The following is a 12686-nucleotide window of genomic DNA, read 5'->3' as shown; positions in this document are numbered from 1 at the left end:
AAAGAGAGAAAACAAAATATTAGAATAATCCATCTTTAAAATTCGTACAAAATTGAAATAGTTCTAATTGTACTATTTAGTATTTATTAATAAATTTTCAACATTATTATTGCTTATTTACCATGTTCCGTACGAAATTTTGAAATTGGTTGAATGTATACCTAAGTCAAAAATGAAAAAAAGAAAAAAAAATACATTTAATAGAGAACAAAAATAAATATACTGAAATATAAAAATCGTATTACAATATATTAAAAGAAAAATATGATAACAATTTTTACCTTAAAGATGCAGCATTAGGACGTCTATATTTTTCAAGATCAACTACAATGGATTCTATTTGTGGAAATAAGATTTTGATTGCATCAATCCTTAAAGGTGTAATTGAACGCATAAATTCAAACAAAGACTGAGGATATATTGTAAGATACCTCTGTAGAATATCAGATAAAGTGTTCGTCAATTTTTCTCTGTAAATAAATATATCAAAAATATGAGTTTATTTTATTTAATATAACTTAACTATAAAATTAAACAACAAACTCATACCTTATAAAGACATTCTCTCTGTAATAACAATTTGTAAAAATACTATTCATAAAATCAATAGCAAGATGTTTATGTGGATAATCGTGGACTTTTAAATAAGAGGTAACGACATGGGGTACACAAATTGTTATAATTTGTTCTGTTATGTTAATTGCATACGTTTTATCTCCTTTTAATAAAGTTTTCAATAGTAATAATACCTATAAATTGAATAATTATAAATAATTTAACGAATAATCTATTAGAAATTAAAATATATACAACATACCAAATGATTATGCTTATGTAAATTATTTTCAGATGAAATTGTAAAAAACAATGTCATAAGCATTTCAAATATAAGACACGAAAAATCAGCTTTTGCATCCTGGAAACACTTAAGTAAAGTATCGGATACTTTATAATTTCCACTAGTATCCTGTGTTATTAAAATTGGAATGTATTGATCAAATAAACTTCTATTTAATACTTGTAACGAAATATCACTTTTAATATTCAAAGATTCTAATCCAAGGATTATCATGGAAAATATTCTTTTACACAAGTTCTTGATATAACCCTGAGAAGATTGTTCTGTTGGAAGGGCAATTTTATGTAATAAAACCTTCAACATGCTGTTTGCCTGATTCTATGTATAAACATAATATTCATTAATTTACAAATGAATTAGTATCAATAAAAAAATCTTGTTAAACATATTTTTATACTTTCGCATAAAACATAGGAGCAGAACATAGAATTAATGTTCCTGCACATCTATAAATCCAATAAGCAAGTTCTGTTTCTTGAGTTTCTTCTGTTATAGATGAAAGTATCCATTTATCTAAATTATTGAAATATAATCTGTATCTTATGTCAAACTGATTTTTTTCATGTTCATTCTAAAATATTAAGGTATATATATAATACTTTTGTAGTTAGAATAATACATAATTATTAATATTAATATAAAACTTACAATATATATATATAAAATTACCTTAAGAGATTTACGTTTTCTCATAGCAGACATTATAAATATTAATATAGCTTCTTTGTTATTTTTGAATTCATTAAAATCTTGATTAGTAAGAAAAATTTCTTTAATTTCATTTAATTGAGATACATAATTTTGTAAAATTTCTATTTCTGTCCAATTTTCATCATATCCCAAAATAGAACATTTGATCCATGCCTAAAGTATACAAATTAATTTTGAAATATATTTAAAATATATATTATTTTAGTTATAAATAATATTAAATAAAATTATATATATATATATATATATATATATATATATATACTAACTTGTATAAGCATGAGATCAAGATTTTTAAGTTCTTTTTTCAAATTGTATATATTTTCTTCTTCTTGAAGTATTATCATTAAATAATATCGTGTGATTCTAAACAAAAAACATATTTATACAAATTTAATATTTATATCTAAAATATATATTATATTATATAATAATAATTTATAGATGAATACAAAGAAAAAATAACATTACCTTATATCTTTTATGATTAAAGATGTTGCAAAATGTTGAAATAAGGATACCGCAGAATGTTTGTATTTTTTCGCTATTACTGGTTCTTTAAGCGCATTTAATGTAAAAGCAACTGCAAGTTTTGCGAGATCATGATAATGATCTTCAATAAGTAATGGATCAAAAGCAAGTTGTCGTACTCTACAAGCAACATTAGACCACAAAGCATCCAACATTTTAGAAACATGTTCTGTAAATAAATTTCTATTAATTAATATATATATATATTATAATATAATTAAAACATAATGATACAAAAAGATAATACCTAAATTACTATTAATCATTTTCAAATAATTGCATTTATCGAAAATGCAAATAAGAATTTTGATAACAGAATGTACTCTATATCTGGAACATTCTAATAAATAGCGATCAATCCAACCACCAATGAATAAATGTTCACCTAATTCTAATTTAGTATCAGATGAAAAGATAATATTCAATATATCAACAAAATTTATCATCATGGAACGGGACGTTTCATCTTTATGACAGCTTATGATATTTACCTATTATTATAAAAATAAATCAATAAAACAAGTAATGAATATTATAAACAATTTAGAAATTAATTACCGTTTCTGTGATGTTATTCATTATATGGGAATAATTCAGTTTAAGTTCATGAAATAATAGTAAAATAACTAATTTTCCTTTCCAAATTAAATTATACTTCCTGGCATTTTCATGATTGAAATTTTGCATTGATGGTAAAAGATCAAGCATTACTGTAGACTGTAAAAAATCATACAATAATTAGATATAATAATAATAATAATTATTATTATTATTATTATTATTATATATTATTATTTGAAACTTACTACATTAAGAGTATCTGCAGTAACAGCTAAGGTAAGAAACAAGGAAATAAAATTGTATAAACCTGTTTCAGAAAATTCTTGAACTTTACCCTTAGAAAATTTGGAATATACACGACCCTTGATTTGATTCCAATATTTTGTATCATTACTACCATAATTTTTTTTTAAGAAGGAACCTACAAGAAAACTTTATATTTTCTTAATAGAATTATATATAGATATATATGATTATTATATTGAATATTTCTTACCTAACAATCTTAGAAACATCCCATAACTTGATTCTTTCACTTGTTCAAAATTCCCATCAATTCTGTCCTTAATATGTTTAAATATATCCATAGGAGTTTTTCTATAATAAAATCAAATATTCTAAATTTGTAAAGAACAAAATAAATCAAATATAATAATAAAATGTATTATAAAAAAATGAGTGACCTACTTTTCAAGGGATAAAGCCCAAGGGCCAGATGTTTGTAATAAAAAAGGTTGATCTAATCTTTTATGAAAACAATCCCATAAAAGAGTAACTATTGGAATTCGTGAAGGCCACCAATCTGTAATTAGAATACGTAATAATGGTATTATTACTTGTAATTCTTCATCTATTTCATCCCTTTCGCCATCTTTTCCACCTTTGGAAACATATGCTTTCAAAATTTTCTCAGCTTGTTCGTAATTCGAACGAATCTGTAAAAAAAATGTAATGATAAATAATAAATAATATTCAAATATTTGATATATATTTAGAAATTTATGTTATACATTACCCTGGAACAATTAGTATGCAAATATATCCCTTCATTATTATATCCATACAAAAGAGTAAAATGATATATAATCCAAATACAAAATAATTCAGGATTTTTACAAGTAAATAAAGAACATTCCGTCCCTTTATACCAATAGATCCAATTGTTCTGATGTTTGTTTTCATCTAACATAGCATTTATACAAAAATTTATATGATCCCAAAATGACTAAAATCACATAAACAAGTTGATATATTAATAAATAAGAATAAATTTTTAATATCTTATTACAGTGTGATAAAAATAAATAATTACTGCAATCTGTATTCTATTTGCTAATTCATCAACAAAAATCTGAAGCATAAGCCATAGCTCTCGCATACAAGTACAACTGTATGGTGTTTTTTGACGTAGATCTGTTAAAGGAATCTAAAAAAAATATATAAATAGTGTATACGCTAATGAAAAGTTAATCTTTTGTAAATTTCTAATATTAATCCTCTTACCCTTTCGAATATTTTACATGAAATATAAATAAGATCGCTGATAATTAATTTATAAACATTTTCAATATCATCCATACCAACTTCTTCAGAATATTGCCAATGTACATTACGCATGTATATTAATGTTATATACAACCATCTTAAATCTAAATGGAGATGGTACAAATGAAATTCTGGTTGCACGCACTAAAATAAAATATTATATTAGTAAATATACAGATGGTCCTGTAACCGATGATATAAATGATTAATAGATGATTTTATTCTACATGAAAAATATGTTTGAACATTTGTTGAATGTATATGCACTTGACTGAGCTTATAACAAATTGTATTCATTTAATATTTAATTTTTTATACAGAATCACACCATGTTGTCTTGTACCACATATAATTACATATTCTAAATAATTACTTTATTGCCTAAATTGGATGCTGCATAATGAAATATAGATTCTGGAATATTTCTTAATCTGCTGAGAAATCTTTTTATGGTTGAAAATAATGTATCAAAATCTTCTTCAATAGTAGGATTTATAATTCTTAATTTACAATAATCCCACTTTATACTGTAACGAAAAGGAAATTGATAAGCAAAAAAGAAAAACATTGATTTATAAAACAAACGTACCTGTTCATGTACACACGCAAATATGAAATAAGTCGACATATTGTTCTTCGTATAGAAAAGAAATTTATACGATTATTTGTATTTAAATTATGACCATAATCTTCATACCTCTTGAATATCTTTAACTGCATTCTATAAAAATAAAATGATCATTTTATTATTATACAATAAGATAAACAAAATAAATATAAATAAGATAATACTTTGATTTAATATCTTACTCCATGCATTTTACAAAATGATTTATATTTAAAATAACAGTATTTGCAGGTACAACATTATCAAAAAGTTCTATATGCGTATCTTGAAAATGATATTCTTCTGATGGAAAAAATACATTGTCTATTTCTCCATTTAACAGTAAACTTGTTTTACTTAATTGCCAATCATTCAAATTTACTCTTCCACAACAATTGAAGGTTACATCCAAATCCATTTTCTAAAAAGAAATATTACAGTAAGAATACATTTAATACAAAAATAATTAATAACGTTTAAAATGTGAATACAAAAGATATACAAAAGATGACATGTTATTTTTATACAGTTTATATAAATTTGAAGTGTATATAAATTACTTTATATATATATATATATATATATACCTATATATATTAAAAATATAAATTTTATTGTACAATTTTAAAGTTTTATACAGTCTTTCACTTTTAATATAATGTTACATTGTTTTTACAAAGAAAAAAAACACGGAAGAACTCAAATAATCAGATTGTAGATTTTGGCGGTATTTTCATCCGCCATATTTAACACAATTTCGCACATGCGTCAAATGTCTAATATCCTAGAATTAAACTTCCATCAGTCTATTGTATTATCAATTTATTCTACGTGGAACTTAATGTAAATTTTAATATGTACTGAGTAATAATATTATCAAATTAAAAGTCATTTGTTTTTGTTGACATATTTTTAAAAGTGATTTAAAATGAGTGAAGTATTAACATTAGAAGTTATAGAAAATGACGGTAAGTTGTGTTAAGTATTTTTATAATATTTTGAACTATTTACATTTTTATAACCCAACATATTTGTTTACTTCATTTTTAGAATTCTTTAAACAATTCTTGAATGGTGATTTAAAGAATACAGAGATTGATAAAGTATTGTCAGTAGTTCAACAATTAAATAAATTGGGCCAAGGTAAAGTTTTTCTTTATTTCATTTAAATAAAATTGTTTTTATAATCAAACAAATAACTTTTATTATATATTCTTATTTTTATATTTGTTAGCTATCGAGGTTTTACGTTCTGAATTACAAAACCAAGTACTTGCAAATTATGAAGATTTATTATCTCAAGCAACATGGGTTGAAAAGTTGGAAGATGTACTTTCAATAATGCAAACTCATGTACAAGTAAATACAATCATTTCAATATAAAATAATACAATCATTGTTAAACGAGATTTAAAAATATTATGTTTCTTGTTAAATGAAATATTAATCTTTTCCAGAATTTGTTACTAGCCGTAGAACGTTTACGTGGGAAAATAGTGGAACCATTTAATAGAATTGAAACTCAAGCTGTAGTATTATCACGTCTTCATGAAACATCTGATCTTCTGCGAAGAGTAGCAAGAATGCAACATTTATCTAAACGATTAGGTTCACAAATGACTAATGTTATTCAAGGCCCAGATATAATAAAAGTAGCTAACAATTTACACGAACTTGGTAATTATTATGCCAAATCATTTGTTTGAATTTTTTTTTGTATAAAAATAAAATATATATGCAGATATATTAATTCTATATAAATTTATGTGTAGAGCAATTAATGTCGGATACAGATTTAAATGGCCTAGATATAATTGCTGATGATCAACAAGCTGTTAAAGCTCATAGAGCAGTTGTAAAAAGAGTTGCTACTCATACATTAACTCAAGGTTTACAAGCAATGGATAGAGTTAAGGTATGTTAATTTAAAAAAAATAAATCTTATATAATTTTATTTTATAGATTAAAATTGACTGTAATATTTGTAATGTACAGGTCAGTACAGCTATACAAGTATTTCAAAACTTAGGAATTGTAAATGAAGCAATAGAAATAACTATTGCAAATAATTTAGCTAATATCAAGAAAAATACGATTGAATCTTTCGATGTTCTTTTATCTAAAAGTCAAGATATTATGAAAAAAGTAGCACCAGGTCGTGCTTCAACACCTACACCAGGAACATCAGGAAATTTACGTACCCGTATTTGGGAAAATCTTGAAAGACTTTTTCAAGATGCTTTGTATTCGCAGTGTATACAAGTAAAGGATAATTTTATTAGATTTAATAGTACATATGCATATATATATATAAATATATATTCATATTGAAGCAATTAATTGTTCATGTAGATTGAATTATTGCAAAAAACATTATTGGAAAATCATGCAAAAGAATATAATGATTTATCTGAAACATTTTGGACGAAAGTTAATCAACTATTGAGCGAAGTACTTATTTCACGTTCACAAGGTAAAATTTTCTATTGTTTTTTATTCGTATTTAAACAATGTAATAATTATATTAAAATTTTCTAGGATCATCGCTTGTAAAACAAGCCTTGGAAGGAGAATATCCAAAATTTTTGCGATTATTTTTAGATTTGAGTAAACGTTTGAAGGATAGATCGCAAAGTTTTGGTACCTATAACATTAAGTACGTAACTGTGAACAATTATTCTAATCTGAGATAAAGTTAAATGTTTCTTTTATAATATATGTTATAAATAATTAATTTTTTATTTAGCCGTAATGTTTTGTCATCGTTTGAAAATGCATATCTTTCTCGTTCTGTATCTCGTCTTTTGGATCCTGTACATACTATGTTCTGTGGAACTAATTTACCAAGCCAAGATGAAATTGATACTTTAATTCGTACTGTAACAAAGTATGTATAATTTTAATATTATGCATTTTTATTTTGTAACAATAAGTATACTAAATAACTTGTTTCTTTTTAGTGAACTCAGTGTTTCACTTGTGGATGATGGTTTATCCATTGTGGTTGCACGTAATGTAAGCAAATCTATACGTCTGTTTTGCTTAAAATGTGAACAGGGATTGGTAACAGGTGGAGAAGCAAGCCAAGTTATAGATTCACCTACAGCTGGACAACAGACCAATGTCACTTTAGCAAATTTATTACATTATCTTTCTAGTCAAATAAATCGTGTAATTGCCAACTTATCATCTGGTTTACCAGTTGAAGGATCAACAATTATTTCATCAGCAATTAAAGAATCAGATGTATTAACAAAAAGTATACTGTCACCATTGTTAGCTTCTATCAGTGATGCAATTGAAAGTATTATTTTAACTATGCACGATGATCCTGATTTTCGAGAGTGAGTATAAATTATTTTCCTAACAAAACACGTATGTATATTTAATTAGAGATAAATTTATCATTTCTTTTCAGCACTAGCAGTCCTCTCGGAAAAGATGTTTCTTGTTCATTATACATGCGTGAATTACAAGGTTTCATTTTAAGATCTGTAAATACATTCCTTATTCCTTATAAAAATCAAGCAGTGGTTACTGAATGGTAAGATTTTGTTATTCTATAATTATCTAATATAATATATTTTATTTTATTTTCTAATATTAGAATTTAATGGTCTTTTTTCTTGTTTAAGTTGTAAGAGTGTAGCTTCAAGATGCATTGAATTATTTATGAGACATGCTTGTTTACTGAGGCCATTAACAGATTTTGGAAGAAAAAAATTAATTATGGATTTCACTCAGGTATATTAAAATAATGTCATTGTTATAAATATTATTCACGTAATAAACATATTAATTAATATTAAGATGGAGCTTGCTGTATCACCGTTATGTGGTGGAGGACAGTTAAGTTTGTTAGAACAACAACAGTATAGAAGATTAAGAGCTTTAAAAGCATTACTATTACAAAAACCAGAAGATATGGTACAAAAAGTTTTAGAAGATCCATCGGAGAATAGTGTACCACCATCACTTCTTCTTCTACATTTATTTTCTGGTGCACCACCTGAATTATTATCTCCACATCAAGTAAATTATTCATTTTTTAAATGATTGACAAAGAATCTTAAAAAAAAACAAAATAAATGTATATATTTTAATTTACAGAGTGCAGGTTGGTCTATTGGAAGATTATCTCAATGGATCGATAGTCATCCAGAAGAAAAAGATAGAATTGCTCTTAGTAAGGGATCATTGGAACGATATCAGTTAACGATACAACAAAATAATATTCCATCTTTCCATCCTTTGTATCCATTGATGACAAAATTAGCTAACTTATACGATCATAATAATTAAAATGAATTATTTATTATAGTGATATGTAAATGTTAATTAACAATAGAATTTTATAAAAAAATATGAGAGATTCTTATTTATATTGTATAAAAAACTAAATTGTCTACTCTTTAATAACATGTAATAAAAAAAATAATATAAGTATTGATAACTTTTTTTCCTGATTATTATCAATAATACTTTACAAGCAAATTTTTACTTTAATAAAATATATTCCATTAACTAATAGCATGCTCCATATAATAGATTTTAAGTAACTTCTTTTAACTATTTTTGGTCCAATGTAACTGGGAGGTAATTTTAAAAAATTTTCTACGTTCATCTAAAATTTAAAAAATGTCTTATATTAATTATAACTGTATAATTGTAAAATATATTTTTTGTTTACCTTATCTGCAGAAGTTTTTAAATGCCGAAGTCTATTTTTTAGATTAACAATAGTTTCTTCAATGCTTTTAATTTTTTCTTTATATTCAGATATTTGTGTATCATAGGTAAATATATTACCAAAATATTCATTATCTACATTTGATCGTATAAAATGTAAAGTAGAAGTCATAATCATAATTTGTCGTGCCATTAAAGCCATAGTTTTAATAGCGTCTTTAGGTCTGAAAAATAAGTAATTTTTTTGGTAAAAGAGATGATACAATTAAATTGTTATTAATTTAAATAAATATTAATTATACTCTTCGTAATGACGTATCATATCTTTTAAGATGACATGATCCCATGGTAAACTATGATAATAATTCAAATACTTTAAAATTCGATCTCTATGGATACTAATGTTCATTTTTAAATTGATAAGATCTTGTTCTGTTAACTTTAAAAATGTTTCAAAATCCATTCCTTGAAAATGTTTAATATAGTAATGTAGTTCAATTGAATTCAAAACATTTACTATATTAATGTTAACAACATCATCTTCAGTAGAACTCAATTTAAAAAATAAATCTTGCCATTTGTTAATTCTGCATGTTGTATATGTAACTATAAAATAATCATCTTCCTCGAATAACATAGAAATCTGAAATATTTACTAAATTAATTACAAAATTAATTACAAAATTAATTACAAAATTTATTTTATTTTATTTAAATACAAAATTTAACGTAATTTAACATACCTCCTTGTGTTCTTTTATTTTTGCTATTTCTTTAGCAGTATCACCATAATTATTTTTAATTAAGGGATTAGCATTATAATGAAGAAGTAATTTTACTATTTCTATATCATCCCTTAATACAGCGTACATCAAGGCCTAAAGAAAGTGTATAAAACATATTAAAATACTAATTTAACTACTTATTTCATATATATATATATATATATATATATATATATATATATATATATATATATATATATATTAATATTAGATACTTAAAATGATTAATTTCATTTATAATTACTACAAAACTTACGGTATAACCATCATTATCCTGAATATCAATATATTGTACATACTTTAGTAATATATTAATTGTTGCTGCATTCCTTACTCTACAAGCGAACATTAAAGGTGTCCGTCTATTAAAATATAATGTATTATATTTATTTGTTATTATTATAATTATTATAAGAAGATTTAGTACAGTATCTTTACCTGAAATTATCAATTGCATCTACAGAATCTGATGCTTCAATTAATAAAGATAAACACATGGACCAATCTTCTGTTGATCCATTTGTAGAATTACATAATGCCATTATGGGTGTAAATCCATCTAAATTATATTTCAAAGATTAAATAACAGAGTATATAATTTTATGAATAAAATTATTTAATACCTTTATTTATTTTAACATCAGCTTTACATGCCAAAAGATATTTGACTAATTCAACATTACAAAATGATGCAGCATATAAAAGCAGAGTCCAACCGGTACTTAACACTGTATTTACATCATTGTCTAAATATATTTAAACAAAGAAAACAGATTCATTAATACTCACTTAAAGAAAATAAAAAGGACAGAGAAACCAGTAGAATTTTATTTATAATATACAGTAATTTCATTTAATATAGTAATTACCTTTAAGGTATTTTTCAATTACATCACGATGTCCATATTTACAAGCATTTATCAGAATATTCTGTTCGTCTGTAATGGAATGCCAATTTTGTACATTTGTATTCTATGCATAAAAAATATTTACAATTTAATCATTAATACCAATGAAGAATGGTTAAAATAATTATATTTATATAAATATAATACTAAAATTAAATGTGTATACAATTTCAAATTGAAATAAGTGATTGTTACCTCATCTACAAAACTTATTTCTTCTAATTCTTCCATAGTAATGAAACTAAGAATTTTCCTTGACTATATAAGTATTCCTATTACACATTCGTTTGTTTAAATTCTTTCTTAGAAGATTGTATTATCAAAACAAGATAAATATTAATGCTGACAGTAGAATTTCGTAAATATTACTGTTTGAAATTTCCTTCTCTAATTACTAACAACGTTAAGGTGCGTTTTCCTTAACGCGAGGAACGGGCCATGGGCAAAGGAACAGGCCAATGAGAACCCGTGATGTAGGGAGAAAGAAATTTCCTATTTTAACTTCGATCTCTTGCGACGAGCTTTATTCACAGAACGTGGTGTACCACGTGTTAGAGAAAATACAAAGAAAAAAGTTTTATAAAAAAGTACAAAGCGAAGTGCGACTAGCCGGTACGACGGACAATGCGAGAGTGTCCGAGTGAATCAGTGATCCCAGAGACTTTAGTTCGTTTGATCGACACAGGGGCGCAAAATTATCGTACGCCCCGGGAAAATTTGAAATCCGACAAATCTTGGAAAGAATTTTGAAAAAGTCAAAAAAAGTTTTTTTTTTTTACTCATCAAGTTCCCAAACCCTATCATGAAAACGATGAAAACGATCGTTCGACGGGAGATCGTGGTGGTGATCGGAGTGGGAGTGATGGTGGGAGTGGTAGGGGGAGTGGTGGTGGGAGTGAGGGTTGGGGTGGGAGTGCACCTTTGGAAAATTTGTTGACTAAAAAAAAATAAAAAAAAAGGTCATCAAGTTTTCGAAATTCCAAATGGATCGTACGCCACGATTTTGGATCGTACAGAGCCTCAAATTATCGTACGCGTACGATAATTATCGTACGAATGGGATCGCTGGAGTGAATGCATGTGTTCATGTGTTCGGACGACACGAGTCGCTTTCATAGTGTGCCACTTCGTAGCCAACCGCCAACTTCGGTTACACTCGGCTTTCCTCGAAATCCCAAACACACGGACATGGAAAACTTTCATTGTGTGCAATCCCAGTGGCACAGGGAGAGGGTAAGATTTACCCACGATCTGACAGCACTGAATGAACCCCCACGGCGATCCAGGCATCCGGAAGTAGAGAGGGCAACGGTCGCAGCGATCACGTTGCAGCCTTGACCAATCATATACGTGATCAGGCCAATCGGATGCCCCTGCGTAGTGGTCAAGCCGCGAGGCCAGGGCGGAGATGCCACTGGCAGACCAGTGCACCCCAGCAGAGCCGCATCACGTGGTGCATAAGGACGCTAGTGCTGACGACCGAGAGGTGT

At 26.1% G+C, this 12686-nt stretch overlaps 3 protein-coding genes across 3 annotated transcripts; 1 reads left to right on the top strand and 2 right to left on the bottom strand.

Moving 5' to 3' along the window:
• Window positions 1-22: 22 nt before the first annotated feature.
• LOC107069896 (protein MMS22-like) lies at window positions 23-5556 on the bottom strand. Its single transcript, XM_015327599.2, has 20 exons — window positions 5402-5556; window positions 5018-5235; window positions 4797-4928; window positions 4581-4734; window positions 4166-4351; window positions 3975-4088; window positions 3678-3887; window positions 3350-3597; window positions 3159-3259; window positions 2908-3083; window positions 2660-2818; window positions 2349-2592; window positions 2042-2270; window positions 1840-1936; window positions 1529-1723; window positions 1257-1430; window positions 818-1177; window positions 550-749; window positions 282-470; window positions 23-161 (listed from the first exon to the last, which is right to left on the bottom strand). Exons 2-20 carry the CDS (start codon window positions 5230-5232, stop codon window positions 107-109), a joined length of 3438 nt encoding a protein of 1145 aa, XP_015183085.1. The 5' UTR covers window positions 5233-5235; window positions 5402-5556; the 3' UTR covers window positions 23-106.
• Window positions 5557-5604: 48 nt separating this feature from the next.
• Window positions 5605-9256, top strand: fws (Conserved oligomeric Golgi complex subunit 5 four way stop). The gene is made up of 14 exons (XM_015327600.2): window positions 5605-5782; window positions 5865-5957; window positions 6049-6173; window positions 6272-6491; window positions 6587-6729; window positions 6810-7076; window positions 7167-7287; window positions 7353-7470; window positions 7561-7701; window positions 7775-8158; window positions 8233-8358; window positions 8450-8558; window positions 8625-8846; window positions 8925-9256. The coding sequence occupies exons 1-14, from the start codon at window positions 5743-5745 to the stop codon at window positions 9114-9116; spliced, it is 2301 nt and encodes a 766-aa protein (XP_015183086.1). The 5' UTR covers window positions 5605-5742; the 3' UTR covers window positions 9117-9256.
• LOC107069898 (uncharacterized) lies at window positions 9109-11871 on the bottom strand. Its single transcript, XM_015327601.2, has 9 exons — window positions 11392-11871; window positions 11158-11260; window positions 10912-11034; window positions 10727-10847; window positions 10545-10650; window positions 10247-10381; window positions 9806-10146; window positions 9505-9727; window positions 9109-9438 (listed from the first exon to the last, which is right to left on the bottom strand). The coding sequence occupies exons 1-9, from the start codon at window positions 11425-11427 to the stop codon at window positions 9298-9300; spliced, it is 1329 nt and encodes a 442-aa protein (XP_015183087.2). The 5' UTR covers window positions 11428-11871; the 3' UTR covers window positions 9109-9297.
• Between the last annotated feature and the right edge of the window lie 815 nt (window positions 11872-12686).

Source organism: Polistes dominula, unplaced genomic scaffold (assembly GCF_049000335.1).
Source record: "Polistes dominula isolate Pdom_NZ unplaced genomic scaffold, Pdom_raw_medaka contig_37, whole genome shotgun sequence".
NCBI lineage: Eukaryota > Metazoa > Arthropoda > Insecta > Hymenoptera > Vespidae > Polistes > Polistes dominula.
This window is presented reverse-complemented; position numbering and strand designations above follow the sequence as displayed.